Source organism: Lynx rufus, unplaced genomic scaffold (assembly GCF_022079265.1).
Source record: "Lynx rufus isolate CCGP_SWC_20201006 ecotype Redwood Valley unplaced genomic scaffold, mLynRuf1.p SCAF_6, whole genome shotgun sequence".
In the NCBI taxonomy this organism is placed as follows: domain Eukaryota; kingdom Metazoa; phylum Chordata; class Mammalia; order Carnivora; family Felidae; genus Lynx; species Lynx rufus.
Genome location: NW_025814878.1, coordinates 108005796 through 108021194, shown reverse-complemented (window position 1 = coordinate 108021194; position 15399 = coordinate 108005796). Strand labels below are relative to the sequence as shown.

Below are 15399 nucleotides of genomic sequence, written 5' to 3'. Positions count from 1 at the left end.
TGGGGGCACGGAAGGAGAATCTGAAAGTGTTTGTGGCAGAAAACACTGGAGACCATGATGGGGAGGAAATGCCTCCAGGTGGAAGGAGCTGGAGGGAACAGAAAGAAGCTCTGAGAGAAGGGAGGAAGGCTTGGTTATTGGGTTGAGGGCTTCTAACAGTTGGGCAAAGAAGTTGTGGTGGCACAGCGATCACTGTCCCTGCCTACCTGGCTGCTGTTACCTGACCACTTTGTGGTGTCTGTTCTCCTACCCAGATCACGATGAGGACCTAGGGCATCTGCCTGCTGACTATACCCCCGGCCTGTAGTGACCATGGCCCCCCGCAAGAGGAGTCGCCATGGCCTGGGCTTCCTGTGCTGCTTTGGGGGCAGCGGCCTCCCTGAGATCAACCTCCGAGACAACCACCCTCTGCAGTACATGGAGTTCTCAAGTCCTATCCCGAACCCAGAGGAGCTTAACGTCCGCTTTGCAGAGCTGGTGGTCAGTGAGGGGACAGGGAAGGGAGGGTGTTTACAATGGAGAGGGGCACTCTGGAGCAGACAGAGGGTGGGGGCCCATGTGCTGGGATCTCTAACTATGAAACTCTGCTTGGGGTTGGGGTGGGCCCCCTAGGACACCTCAGCTAGGGAGAAACGAGTCACTGCCTAGTGTGGATACCGTGAACTATGTCCCTGGAAGAATGGACCTACCTCGTATCTCCAAGGGATTCTAGACCTCATGGTACAGCAGTTAGGCTACCATGAAAGGAGCAGGTCCAGGGTTTTGTGAAATAAGGCAGTGAGGAGCTTCAAAGAATACCAGAACACTTGACACCTTTCTTTCTCTTGGTCTCTGAAACTTCCCTGAGATCCTTTCAACTCAGATACAGGAACAAGGGACAGAGTGGGATAAAGCAGGGGATCCCCCTCAAAGCAGGGGATGGTTGACTAGAAATATGAAGTTAGTGATGCCTATCTTGCACCCGGTTCAGACCTGGTTCGGGGCTAGGTGATTCTAACCCATGTCTGGCCTATGGCAGGTGGAGGCTCTGGCTTTCACACTAGTGGTAGCTCTTTCTGACTCTGTGCTACCCGTTCAGACTAGAGCAGCAGTACACCTTTGGGTGAACCACTCACGAAGTGGGTTTGCGAAAATTTATATTCTGACCTCAAAGAGACAGAACAGGAAAAGAAGCATGATTCCTCTTCTTGGAGGTCCAGTGGTGAGATAAAGCCAAGGAGATGCCAAGATCAGGGATGCAGGAGCCATGTCCAAGACTCAGGCCTGAACCCTGTCAGAGAGCAATAAACACATGCTCATCTACCATTAGCTCTTGGTCATTCATTCTTGTGGTTGGCCAGTAGTCAAGCCAGTAGAGAAACAATGCTATGTTATTTGAAGTGGGATTTCATAATTGGATTTGATAATAGGTGTATCTGATTAAGGCAATCTAGGTCTTCAAATAACTGGACCACTATAAGATAAGAATATGCAGGTTACACGAAAAAGTTATCCACCCTCCTCATCAGATCAGAGTCAAGGAAACTCATTGTTGTCCTCATGTATGGCTTTCCTCAGGATGGAGCATAGATGGGAAAGAACAAAGCGTTTACTAGAATAGAATGACATTTGGAATCCGATCAGTGTTAGTACTACTAAGATCTGTTTTTGCTTTTGTTTTTGTTTTTTTAACTCAGAATACTGCTGACACCAAATGTGTGGGTTTTCCACACCAGGCAATTCCCTAACTCATTGTGGACACCAACTGGTGTCTACAACTTAACTCCATGCTGACACTAACTACCCAGAGTTAACACAGACCTCACAGATGAAGGGCTCAGATCCACCAGACAGCCCCCCACCCAGACACCAGTTACAATTAATAGATCCCCATGTTACCCACACTTCTGAGGGACTTGGCTATAAGTTGGAAGTTCCCATGATGCTCTCCTCAGGTTCTATAATTTGCTAGAAGGGCTCACAAAATGCAGGGAAACACTTCACTTACTACTACCAGTTGATTATAAAGGATATTATGAAGAATACAGATGAATAGCCAGATGGAGGGGGTATATCAGGTAAGGCCCAGAAGGGTAAGGAGGGTAAGGCTCCTGTCTGGAGCACAGGTGCATCTGTCTTTGTAGAGTTTGAGTGCACTATCCCTCCAGCATGCGAATGTGGTCACCAGCCCAGAGGCCCTCTGAGCCTCATCATTTAGAAGCTTTAATGGTGGTTTCGTCATGTAGGTCTGATAGGTTTCTAACTTTGCCTTCAGTCTCCCTTCTCTCTCCAGAGTTTGAGAAGTGGGCCGAAAATTATAGGTTTCTAATCAAGGCTTGATCTTTCTGGTGACCATCCCCTTGAAGGTCTTTAGGGTCCCATCAAGAGTTGCTCCACTAGAAAAACAGAGGTCCCTGCCACCCAGGAAATTCCAAGGGATTTAGGAGTTCTGTGTTAGGAACAAAAGATGCTCATATCAGTTGTATCACTCATAAAATTCCAAGGGGATTTGGGAACTTTATGCTATGAACTGGAACAAAGATAAATATATTTCTTACATTATCACAGCAGGGGCATTTTCCTGAACAGAGCACATGAATTTTGAAAGAAGGATGGGATGAGAGATGTTCATTTCTTTGGCCCTTTTATTCAGCAAGTATTTATTGAGCATCTTCAGCGGGCAGGACTCCTTACAAAGTACTTTGACAAAAGCAAGGATGAGTCATCCAAGTCTTGTCTGCAAGGAGGCTAGCATCAGCAACAAACTGAGCAAACTAGCGTTGAACCAGTTTTGAGTGCTGAGCTAGCATTGAGACTAGCATTGAGCAAACAAATGAAAAATGTTCCTTGAGAGCCTGCTGTGTGCTGGGCCCTATGAAGGCCCCAAGGATTTAGTGATGAACCAGCAGGTACAGTCCCTGCCTCCAAAAAAAATGGGGAAGACTGATCTTGAATAGTAATGGCAAGTGTGGTGAGTGTTTAGAAGGGGAATGTTCATGGGCCCACGGCAATGTCTAGTAGGGAGTTTAATTCTCAACAGGGGGTCACGATGGTCCCCTGAAGCAATGACAGTTACACTGAGATCTGAAAGCAGAGTGATGGCTAGAGAAGTGAATGGGGGTTGCAGAGCAATGACAGAGGGTCATCCCCAACAGAAGAAGCAGCATATGTGAGAATCTCCAGTCAGAAAGGAGCTTGGTCCTTATAACAGGATTCTGAATAACAGGATTTCAGATTCAATCCTAAAGGTGTTAGAAAGCCACTGAGGCAGGATGGCCTTCTAAAAGACCAGAGTACTCTGTTGAGGAAAGGTTATATGGGCAGACCATTAGGAGGGCATTGATGCAATTCAAGCTAGGGAGAATGGTGGTTTAGACTAAAGTGTCATCAGTGAGGATAAAGAGCTATTTCGGAGGAAATATAATAGCACTTGTTGGGCTTGGGGAGTGAGTAGGAATCAGGGAACACCCAAGTTTCTGACATGAGGAACTGGGTGGATGTTGGGGCCCTGTAAAGGACAGGAGATGCCAGAGGAAACTCAAGTTTAGGGGACTGGGATGATGAACTCTGTGCATCAATTTTCCACATCTGTAAAATGGGTTGGTGTAAGTTAATGAGTAAACATTAAGCACTTAGAACAGTGTGTGACATGTAGTGACACTACATAAATGCATGAGGTGCTTGAGGGACATCAAAATAGGCACAGGAGGCAGTTGGGTCCCAGGGGCTGGAGCTCAGGAGACTAGTGGACTGTTTAAGAGAGTTTAGGGTAGTAACAGTCCTTGGGAATGACTGAGAAGTCATCACCTGGGGAAGCATATAGGAAGGAGACCCCAGGATCCAGGATGGTACCCTGAGGGAATTCAACGTTTGATGGCAGGAGAGAAGACAAGTCATCAAGGGAGCCCAAGACGAACATAGAGCAAAGCAGGAGGGATTGCCAGAGAGTGTGGCTGTCATTGCAGAAACCAGGGGAGATTCAATAAGGAATGAATGGTCTGTAGTCAGTCATAGGTTATCTGGGCTGAGCCAGATCGCCAAGAAATATCCATTGATTTAATTACAGAGACCACTGGCGAAAGAAGACAGGTGTATAAATAACTAGAATCCAAGGCTGAATGTAACTGTTCTGAAGTTCAGGAAGGGAGAGGTGGTCTTACCTGGGAATGGCCATGAAAGGATTGCTGGAAGAGGCTGACCATGAGCCTGGGTAGATTAGACCAGGTCCATGGGGTGGGTGGTCACTGTGTAAGCAAAAGAAGAAATGCAGTTTACACTGGGACGTGTAAGGTGCACATATCTTTACTTTTTCTTTGATTTCTGATTCTGACCATGGAAAGGAAATTCACCAGAAACTTTAAGCAGGACTCTGGGAATCTTGACGGATGTTACTGGGATATGTTGAGAATAATTCTAGAGAAGAACCTTTGTTTAGCATTAGATCTGCCAGAGTCTTTAGTTCCAAAGGCAGGTGAACTGATGGACATTGTCTCAAATTATCTTTGCATGTGCTGCCCAAGATGGCAGCCACTGGTCACTTGGGGCTGCTACGTACTTGAGATGTGGCTGGTCTGAACTGAGAGGATCTAGAATAATGAAATACACACCAGATTTTGATAACTTAGATACTTTATGTTCTTTTTTTTTCAAACTCACTGATCATTTTCTATTAATTACATGTTGAAATGATTATATTTTAGATATTTTGGATTAAATGAATTATAATTAAAATTTAACTTCACCTTTTATTTCTTTATCTTTACTGTGACTAGAAAATTTAAAAAATACATGTGGCTCACATTATAATTCTATTGCACAGTTCTGATCTATAGAAAGGAAAGTCTTCAATTGTCTCCCTTGAATAAAAGTATAGGGAAAAGAGATTTTTGATATTTTAGACTTTCATACCTTCTTAGATATTACTTTCACTATTTATGATTTTTGAAAGTATAAAGATTATTAATAGTGTGCTTTATTGTCTTAATGCAAGAATTGCTTTTGATTAAAAAAAAAAACCTCACAATAATTGAGTTGAAAAGCACACTATGTTCCCCATGGACCATTAACTGTTTCTTTGATGAGCTTTGGCATAGCTCATGAATCACAGGAGAAAAATCTTCAATAAGAGAGCTTTTTAGAGGCCCTCTAGCACAACCAAATCTATGGTGTCCCTCTGAAGTACCTATAGAATTGGATGGCATCACCCAAATTTGATGACATCAGAAACTACCCAATTCTACTTCTCAAAAAGTGTGGGCTAGCCTGGCAGAGCTCCCAGCCTTATGTGGGTGGATGGGCTGCCTCTGATAAGCACATGTCCACAGGAAGCAGATCAGTGCCTCCCTGGCCATGGCAAAGTCTTACTGCCAGGAGAATTGGTCAGCTTCTTGTCGTCACCAGCTCTCCTCAGCCTGTGCTGGGACCATGCTGAAGTTTGGAGAGCCAGAGAATTTCTGGGGGAGAAACTCAAAGGCCTGAGAGACTTGCAGGATGGGGGCAAAACCCAGACATGTAGACTGACTGCTTTCTTTGTCAGGCTTTGACTTATGATGTTGACAAGTTTAAGAAGGACAAGAGAAGGAAGACCAGACACCTGGGGCAAGAGGGTCAGGAGCAAGCAGAGCAATGCAGAAAGGAGATGGCAGGGAGCAGGGGGCCTGGAGGAGGAGGACATATTTGTAGAGACAAGTGGGAGTGGACAGGAAGTAAGGGAAAAGTGGATAGCAGCAGCCCAGCCTTGGTTGGGTGCAAGGGAATGGGAATGGGGTAGGGCTACAATTCTAGCAGAAGAATTGCCCTATCATACTTTTGCTGTTCTCTGGAGGAAGGTAGTAGGCTGAGGGATAGGTTTGGGGGGAATTGCGATTTCCTGTAGCACTGCATATTCTAATGTCAGCCATCTCAGACCTCTCTCTTGTCTTTTCAGGATGAATTGGATCTCACAGACAAAAACCGGGAGGCTGTGTTCGCACTGCCTCCGGAGAAGAAATGGCAGATCTACTGCAGCAAGAAGAAGGTGCCATGGCTGACCCCTTCTGCTGCCACATCAGGGTCCCCAGCACGGGGCAGCTCTTGCCCCCATGCTTTGCTCGCTCATTCAACAGATATTATACCCCGGCACCATTCTAGGTGTTGGAGGAACAACCATGAATAAATCAGGATAAAAAATTCCCTGCTCTTATGGAGCTTATACTCAGGGAAATGGGATTCTGTTTTTCAAAAACCCTTGATGCAGGTGCCTACTGGGTTCCAGGAGTGGGGCTGGGTCAAGGAGATGACAGTCTCAGAGATGACAGTCTCACTCCCTTCCCACGCCCGCTTGGAGGGCGTGCTGCCTTGTGCCATACCCGAGGGACACTTTGTTGTAAGGACTGAGTTGGAGGTGAGGGTGGCCTCTTCTGGATCTTTGCCCCCCCACCCTGTCCCAGGCTCAGCCTCACAGGGTCACACATCAGTCCCCATTCTCCCCCACCCTCTCCTTGCTCTCTTCTCCTTCACTAAAAGGTGCCATTGGTCTCCTGAGTAAGGAGTGCCAGGCTCCAGTCTGGCTTCTTTAGCTCTTATCTCCTCCCCTCTGCTTCCCAGCAGTGGTGCTTTTTTCTCTCTTGGTCTTCCTCCATTTCTCTCTCTTGCTCATCTCTTTCTCTCTCTATCCCTCTTGCCCCCTTTCTATTTTAGTCTTTTTCTTTCATTCTGTTTTTCTTGGCCCATCTTCTTCATCTCCCCTCCACCCTCCCATTTTTCAGACTTGCAGTTGTTCCTTTGATGTCAGAGTATAGGAATTTGGGAGTTAGGACCCAGTTATTCCTGTGCCTGAAGCACAGACCTGCTCCCTCCTGGGAGAAAACAGGCAGGTCTAGGGCAGTTCTGAGCTATTGCCCCTTCGTGTTCCCTGAGCCCATTTGTTCATGGCTCTTATTCTCTTGCCCACGATATTTGTCCCATCTGAGGCTCCATGACCTTATAAAATTGGAGGAATTAGAATGCTACACCATCCTGGAATTGAAAGGAGGTCAGAAACAATTCAGTCTAGTCCTTTCTTCTGCATATGAAGAAAGGACAGCCTAGGGAGGCTGCGTATGAAGAAGGGACAGCCTAGGGAGGCAGTGGACTTGCCCAAAGGTCCCAGCCAGTTATGGCCAGTGGTTGCACCATTGCTAAAATCCAGACTGGCTGGAGTCCAAGAGCCTGTGGCAAGATGTAGAGGCTGTGCACACAGCAGTCTATTATACTTGATGCACATTTATTAGGCACCTGGACAATACCATATGCTGTGTCCAGGAATCTCATTGTGAGAAAGAAGGTCTTAAAAAAACTCAAGTCATGGGAGGGAAGGAGGGATGGAGGAGAAAATTAACTTCAGGAGTAGCTAATCATGTCTGGTGCTTCTCCACTCTCCAAATTGATTTACCATGAAGTTCCTGTCAGTTGATCTCTTACACAACTAAAATTTAAAAAAAAAAATTACCGAAATGTAAGGACCTCTTGTTCTACCTTCCAAACCAAATTACAAGTAATCTTCCCCCACACTTTCACACACCCCTGAAGTGACACTTCCTCTGTCTGTAATACCCTCCCCACCTGCCCTAGGTTTAGTAATCTTTAATAACTCTGTCCTTTTAGAGTCCCCTTCATGAGCCTTCTGTGTTAGATGTCCCCAACCTGGGTTTCCACGACCCACTATAGACAGTTCTACCATAGAGCATTTATCACTCTGCCTCTGGCACTAGACTGACATATGGAGGGCAGGGACTGACATTTTGCTCAGTACTTTAAGGGCTCAGTACAGTGATTGGCATGTAGTAGGTGTTCATTTAATGCATATGGAAGGGTTACATGATGAGCTGGCAAGGGCAAGAAAGTATGTTTTTATGGTACATTTGTTTTTGTTTCTGTGATCCCCTCCCCAAGGTCAGAAGATAGAATTTGGGGGCTTCAGGCATGAAGAGTTAACACATAGCCATGTGAAGTCACAAAGACCAAATCAAGGCAGCTTTCTCACTGGTCTGTAACTTGGATTTTATGAGAGAAAATTGTAAAGCCTGAGTAGATGTAGCTGAGGATGCATGGTAAAGTCCAGGTCAGCTGGCAGACAGGTGGTATATCAGAGAGGTTTTGGAGGAGGAGGTAAGTTTTGGTGCAGATTTGAAAGCAGGGAATTAGCAGAAGGCATGTGAGGGGGAACGTCCAAATGGGATGGGGATAGGAAGGAGCAGGGTGTGTGTAATGCCCAGAAGCAGATTCTTTGGATAGAGGAGAGGGCTAGATTTTCAATGAGCATTAATATTTATTTAGCTTTCATTGTTCTTTCCCATCCTTGGAGAGGAGTTGAGGCTTTCCCTTGGAACCTGAGGGCTGGGCCAAAGGCCTCTGCCCTGGGTTCTGCCTCACAGCTACACTGACCCTTCCTGAGTCTCTCCCAAACCCAGGGCCTTGGAAACCTCTTTCCTTCTTTTCCTAAACTTGCTATTTACTTAGCACCTACCATGTGCCAGGCACTGCACCAAATGCTTTGTATCTGTGCTTCTCCAATGATCTCAGAGAAAGACCAAGTTTTTAAATTTCCAAATTGTCACAAACCAATACTTTTGTAAAATACAGTAAGAATGATCTTATTAGAACAGTAAAATTTGAAAACCCAGATGTACAAGCTATAAGCACAGATTTTTATTCGGTTCAACAGACATAAAATTATATTTTATTAAAAAGAGATAGGGGCACATGGGTGGCTCAGTTGGTTAAACGTCCGACTTCGGCTCAGGTCATGATCTCATGGTTTATGAGTTTGAGCCTCACGTTGGGCTCTGTGCTGACAGCTCAGAACCTGGAGCCTGCTTTGGATTCTGTGTCTCCCTCTTTCTCTGCCCCTCCCCTGCTCATGCTCTGTCTCTCAAAAATAAATAAATGTTAAAAAAATAAAAAGATCACATTTAAAAAGAGAACCAATATAATAAAAAAAGAATGTATTTTTAATTTATATATATACACATATATGTGTGTGTGTGTGTATGTATATATATATATATATATATATATACACACACATACATACATACATATGTTGTTCATTGAAAGTATATACACCTGTGTGGTTTATGCCCATGTCTTTGGCTGGTCACTCCATTCAGTGTTAATTATCTGCACTCTACCAAGGAAGAAATGGAAGCCTGGAGAGATTTTGTAACTTCCTCAAACTTCTCTGCATCTAGGTGGCACTGAAAAATGAATCTGCTGACAGGGAATGAAACTCAGGAACTCAGGCCATGGGCCTGTCTTGCCAGTTGGTCAGACAGTCTTTCTTCTTGTTCCAGGAACAGGAGGACCCCAACAAGCTGGCGACCAGCTGGCCTGACTATTACATCGACCGCATCAACTCCATGGCTGCGGTGAGCAATGGCTCCTCCCTTGCCCTGGACCCCCCCTGGAAAAGCTATGGAGGAGAGTGATCTTCCCAGTTTTCTCCCTGCGCTTCACACCCCACTCACTGAGGATCAGCAGCTTTCCAGTTATTCCCGAGATTTTATCATAATCCCTCCCTCTCTTTTGTGACTCTAGAGCCCCCCAACCATTTAAACACCCATTAACCAGGGTGCCAGGATGGCTCAGTCAGTTAAGTGTATGACTCTTGGTTTCAGCTCAGGTCATGATCTCATGGTTTGTGAGATCGAGCCCCACATCAGGCTCTGTGCTGACAGCACAGAGCCTGCTTGGGATTCTCTCTCTCTCCCCCCCATCCCTGCTCTGTCTCTCTCTGTCTCTCTCTGTCTGTCTGTCTCTCTCTCTCTCTCACACACACACACACACTCTCTCTCTCTCTCTTTCTCTCAAAATAAATAAACATTAAAACAAAAACATCTATTAACCATTTGTATTTCACACAGTCTTGGGAAACAAGCTGAGCCAATAATTCTCCCTATCTCACAGAGGAGGAAAGTGAAGTCTAGGACTGGAGCTTGGCTCTTCTCAGAGTCTGCTGTTCTTAGTGAACGAACCGTTCCTGGAGGCCTTGCCCTTCCTGAGGCGAGGGTGGCTCCTGTGTCACACCTGGGTGTGGGGGGGTGGGGTGGTTCAGGGAGCTGGGGCTCAGGCAGCTCAGCAGGACCTCTGCCCCCTTCCACCTGCCTCAGATGCAGAGTCTGTACGCTTTTGATGAGGAGGAGACAGAGATGAGGAACCAAGTTGTGGAAGACCTGAAGACGGCTCTCCGGACACAGCCCATGAGGTGACCCATTGTGTTTCCTCTTCCTACTTCCTTTGGTGGTTCCCTTCCCTTGGTGGTTCCCCTCAATTTCCTGAAGCTTCACCCAATGCTCTGCTCCCAACTCAGTCCCCTTACAGGCTCCACCCCTGGGCATCGCCTAGAGTTCCCCCCACTCAGCTGTACTTGCAACCTCCCACTCTTCCTCCCTCTGAGGAGCTGGGAAGCTGCCAGAGGACAGGCATGCGGGGAGCCAGGGCAAAGAGCATGTGAATGTGGCATAAACTTAGGTCCTGAAGAGCTATCTGAGCAGAAACTTAGGGCAGGTGCTTTTTTGTCTTGGAAAAACAGAATGGGACATAGGGTGGTGGCCTTATGGACAAGGTGTAGAAGAAAGAGCTCTGCGCATGAGTGCCCCAACCTAGGGGGAGATGTGGTGTCTGTGGACAAGAATCCGCCATGTAGAGGAGGTGTGATACAGTCCAGGAAAAGGGAATGATTTCTCAAATGCTAAGAAGAAGGACCCTTCCCCTTTCCAGGACCACACTGTGTAAAGGTCCAAAGTGGGCAAAGAGCCATAGATTCTCTTTGTGCCTGGGAGCTGGCTTGCATCTGCTTGTGGGAGCTGACTGTTAAATTTTCAGCAGTTTTGCAAGCTGTTTGTTAAACGTAACTATAGTTAGAATATAACATATAAACTTACAACTAAATAAATAATATCAAAAACAAAAGTAATTAAGTACTTGAAACTTATTACTCTGTAATTACCCAGTGATCGTACTACAGTTTAGTTTTATGTATGCTCTTTACTCTTGTATATACTCTTGAGTTTATACCCATTGTATAAGCATGGTTCTGGAAATACTGTTGACCCTGAACAAGGCAGGTGTTAGGGGCGCTGACTCCCACACAGTCAAAAATCCACATATAAATTTTGACTCTCACCAAACTCAACTACTAATAGTCTACCATTGACCAGCAGCCTTACCAATAACATAAACAGTTGATCAACACATATTTATAAGTTATATGTATTATATACAGTATTCTTATAATAAGGTAAGCTAGAGAGAAGAAAATGTTAAGAAAATCTTAAGAAAAATACATTTATAGTATTGTACTGTGTTTGTTGAAAAAAATTCCCCGTAAAAGTGGACCTATACCATTCAAACCCGTGTTACTCAAGGGTCAACGGTACAATAAACATCTCTTGGAAGGCAGGCATCTCTTTCCAACTTCCCAACTCCACATTCAAAGATGTCACATTGATATCTTTGAAATCAGCTATGCTAGCAGTATTTATACCATGGAAATTGGAAAACACTACAATCGGGCCTTTTCTTCCTTTCTTCAGAGAGCCAGTTGTCAAATGTTTACCAGTGGGTCTGCCTCAGTGAGTGAGTGAGTGAGTGAGTGAGTGAGTGAGTGAGTGAGTGAGTGGTCTGGGCTGAGCTTCCTACTTCCGGAGCCTGAAACTAAAGCCTCAGGAGAATGGGAGTGCCTTAATCTTTCTGGCTGCTCAGGTGTGGGTGGGAGGCTGGTATGGGAAGGGGACGCAGGAAGGATGAGGACATGGGGAAGGAGAGCGGTTGAGAGAAGGCTTCCAGGTTTGTCTTCCACTTCAATTTATTTTTCTTTCCTTTAATAAAATTCTGATTAAGTTACACACAGTCATGGTGGAAATTCTGTGGTATACAGAAAACATATAATAGAAACAAATATACCCATTTTAACAACTTATTTTGAGAGTATATTCTATTTTGTAGGCATATCTATATAATAATATGGAAGTACAACAAATACACTTGGGATCAAACATATTAATTAGATAAAACGTCTCCCTCAGTTCCATTTATGACCTTTCCTTAGATCATTATTCTTCCACTAAATCAAGTGTTCAAAGCCTCTTGTGTATGTGTGCGTGTGCACACGTGTGCCACGAATGGCTCTGGCACTGGATGAAACCTAATGACTGCTTATCAGAATGATGTTTTTAAATAATAAAGTAGATAAAAATAGATAAGATTAAAAATAAACCAATTAAATGGAAACACAGTTAACCAAATATTAAACATTTGTGAGGTAGTGATATATGTGCTGCTTTATGCCTTAAAGAGCAAGAACTAGCAGCTGCCATAATTTCGAAGTGCTGATACGTATAACAATTATAATTTGATATGAAAATAGCTGATTTCTTTGAGTGACAAAGTCACAGATTCTGATAATACCACAGTGTATTGCCTGCATTCATCAGCAAAGGAAATGGTACATTTCACATAGAGGTTACCAAAAATAAAAGTCTAACTTTTTTTTTCTCCATCCAAGTTCATAGACCCCTGCATGTTAGCCATAGACCCCTTAGGAGGACACAGACTCCAGGTTAAGAACCCCTGAACTAAATGGTTTTTAATGCTTTCTGTTACCATTCAAGATAACTTAGCTATTTTCTTAAGGACCTCTTGAAGAGCACCTTTCTTAGCCTCGGTCCTGTGACTCAGTGACTCTGATGCATCCCCCACCTGCCCCCGTCTGGAAGTCCTCTTTGTCTTCTGACTGTATTTGTGTTAATTCCCATCCTCACTGGAGATGAATTTTCAGGTTTAACAGCTATGATAATTACAGTGATAATTACTACGGTCATTCCCTTCACGTATACCCCATCGTAGCTATGCAACTGTCAGTTAATGACCTGCAAATTCATGGTATTTAAGGTGCAAATAAGGCATGAGTCTGCTGTGAGGGTGATAGAATTTCAGTGCTTTAGGAAAACTCTATAAATGAACCAAGTGGCTACTGTAGGTAGGACACTGTGGTCGCAGGTAACAGGGTAACTATTGGCAAATGTTACAGAATAATATGCAAATTCAGGATATCGGTTGTGCTGATGGCTCTGGCCTGGACAGGTTTGTGACACGCTTCATTGAACTGGAGGGTTTGACTTGTCTGCTGAATTTCCTCCGGAGCATGGATCACGCTACTTGTGAAAGTCGCATCCACACCTCCCTCATCGGTTGCATCAAGGCTCTGATGAACAACTCCCAGGGGCGGGCACATGTGCTGGCGCAGCCAGAGGCCATCAGCACCATTGCACAGAGCCTGCGCACAGAGAACAGCAAGACCAAGGTGGCCGTGCTGGAGATCCTGGGTGCTGTGTGCTTGGTGCCTGGAGGCCACAAGAAGGTGCTTCAGGCCATGCTACACTACCAGGTGTATGCAGCTGAGCGGACACGCTTTCAGGTGAGGGGCTAGCCCCTAGTGGGGGCTTCCTTAGAAAGACTTAAGGGCCCCTAAGAGATATAGGTTTGGCTGAGAAAATGGACTCCTCACTGGACTGTGGGTTCTTTGAGGCTGGACTATTGGTCTGTGGCTCTACATCTCTGAGCCCCGTGCCTGGCTAATCATAGAGGCTCATCAAAGTTGAACCGAATGCAGTTACAGGGGCTAAGATTTTAGGTCCTCTGCCTGGGCCAGTGCTTACTGTGGGCACCCCAGGAAGAGTGCTAGAAGCTCATGCCGTGCTTTTTTCTTCTCCCTGGCCTGCCCCAGAAAACTAATGAGATAGTAAGTATAAAGTGTCTTATGTAGACTAAGTATCAACAGGTCTGAAATGTAACTGTAGTACAAACTCCATGGTTTATCTACCAGTATAGGCTATTTGTTTATTCTGTCATCAAACATTTTTAAGCACCTACTTTGTGCAGAAATTGGGCCCTGACCTTTTGCAGAAGATGCCGAAGAGGTAAAAGGCAGTGTCCGTGCTGTCACGAAGCTGGGCAGGAAGATTTATGAACCATAAACAGCTAAAGCTGTAAACAGCTGTAAAGTGCCAAGGCAGCACTTCGGCACTGCCCCCACAATATAAACTAAGCCACGGAGGTGAGTAGAGAGGAGGCAAGGCAGAACTGAGACAGAGGTGTGGAGAGGCAAAGGATGGTTCTTGGAAAAGCTGAGCTTTTGGGAAGGTCCGAGGTAAGCTGGATAGATGGGGTAGAGAGAGTGTAGGGGGTATGCTAGGCAGCTAGAATGGCGGGGGTGCACATGCAGAGGCAGGACTTGTAAGATCCTGAGCCTGCCTTTCCTCTTCGGTCCTGCCTTTCCATCCAGACACTGCTGAATGAGCTAGACCGAAGTTTGGGCCGGTACCGGGATGAAGTGAATCTGAAAACAGCCATCATGTCCTTCATCAACGCTGTCCTCAATGCTGGAGCTGGAGAGGTGAGGCATCTCTTGCCCTTACTGTTTGTGGACTTTCTGGATCCCGGGGTAGTATGTGCAAGTGCCTCCTGGACAAGTGGCAGAGAAAAGGGGCCAAGACCGCTGGTTGGTGTGGTTTCTACTATCAGCATTGTCTTCAGATTATCTTTATCAACTCTTGCCTCCTTCACTTGGGGCTGAGAAAGAATAGCTTGTCACGTACCTTACTGTCATGAGGGGTTCTTGGGGAGATTCTTACATGGGTAACATCATGCATTATGTGTAGTCTGGACAAACCTCAAGCTTGGCTGGCTGATGCTGGCTTCTCATTTATGGAAGGAGGGCAAGTGTTGGTTCTTCTTTCTAGAGCTTTCTAAAGACCTACTTCTGGACTCTTTTCCGAGTTGGCTTGTCATGCCCTCTGGCACCTTCTTTTAGGGGGTATGGCTCCTGATTTTCCTTCCTTTGGGGTCAGAATGGGATTCTCAGGCCATAAAAACAGCAACAGTTGAAGAAGACCTTGAAAAGCAGGTGAACTCCCCAAATGCTAAGGGGATCAGATACACTGATCAAAGTCAGTTTGTTGAAGGACAAAAAGGGGTAACTTAATGATCTCTACTTTTCCCTCTTTTTTGCTAGCATGCTTTTCTTGCATCCAGTCCTGATGAGCTGAGTTAGGTGAGGTGGGTTGGGGGAATAATCTGTCCCTAAGATGCTGATATCACCTTGGTCAATACTAGCTGTTACGACTAACATTTGTTCTGATTAGTTGGTGACCATACTTCATTAGGTAATTTTTAATGAATATCACCCCTGTAGGTAAGTAGTATCATTCCCATTTTAAAGATGAGGAAACTAAGGCTCTCCCAAAGTCACAAAACTAGTGAGTGTCAGAGCAGGGATTTAAACCAAGATTTATCTGATGTCAAAGTTTATATTCTACATCACTCTACAGTGATGCTCTTTGATGCCAAAGGCTGGGAAAATTGGTAAGAGATTTACAGAAGTGAAGCAGGAAACCTAATGGG

The 15399-nt window shown here is 45.2% G+C and overlaps 1 protein-coding gene across 2 annotated transcripts in view; it reads left to right on the top strand.

Moving 5' to 3' along the window:
* Positions 1-312: 312 nt before the first annotated feature.
* Positions 313-15399, top strand: part of DAAM2 (dishevelled associated activator of morphogenesis 2) — a 50847-nt gene continuing 35760 nt past the window's right edge. For both annotated transcript variants that reach the window (XM_047102879.1, XM_047102878.1), the window contains exons 1-6: positions 313-480; positions 5906-5995; positions 9291-9365; positions 10107-10201; positions 13081-13414; positions 14282-14392. In XM_047102879.1, coding sequence (XP_046958835.1) covers positions 313-480; positions 5906-5995; positions 9291-9365; positions 10107-10201; positions 13081-13414; positions 14282-14392 — 873 coding nt within the window. The remainder of the gene's footprint in view (positions 481-5905; positions 5996-9290; positions 9366-10106; positions 10202-13080; positions 13415-14281; positions 14393-15399) is intronic.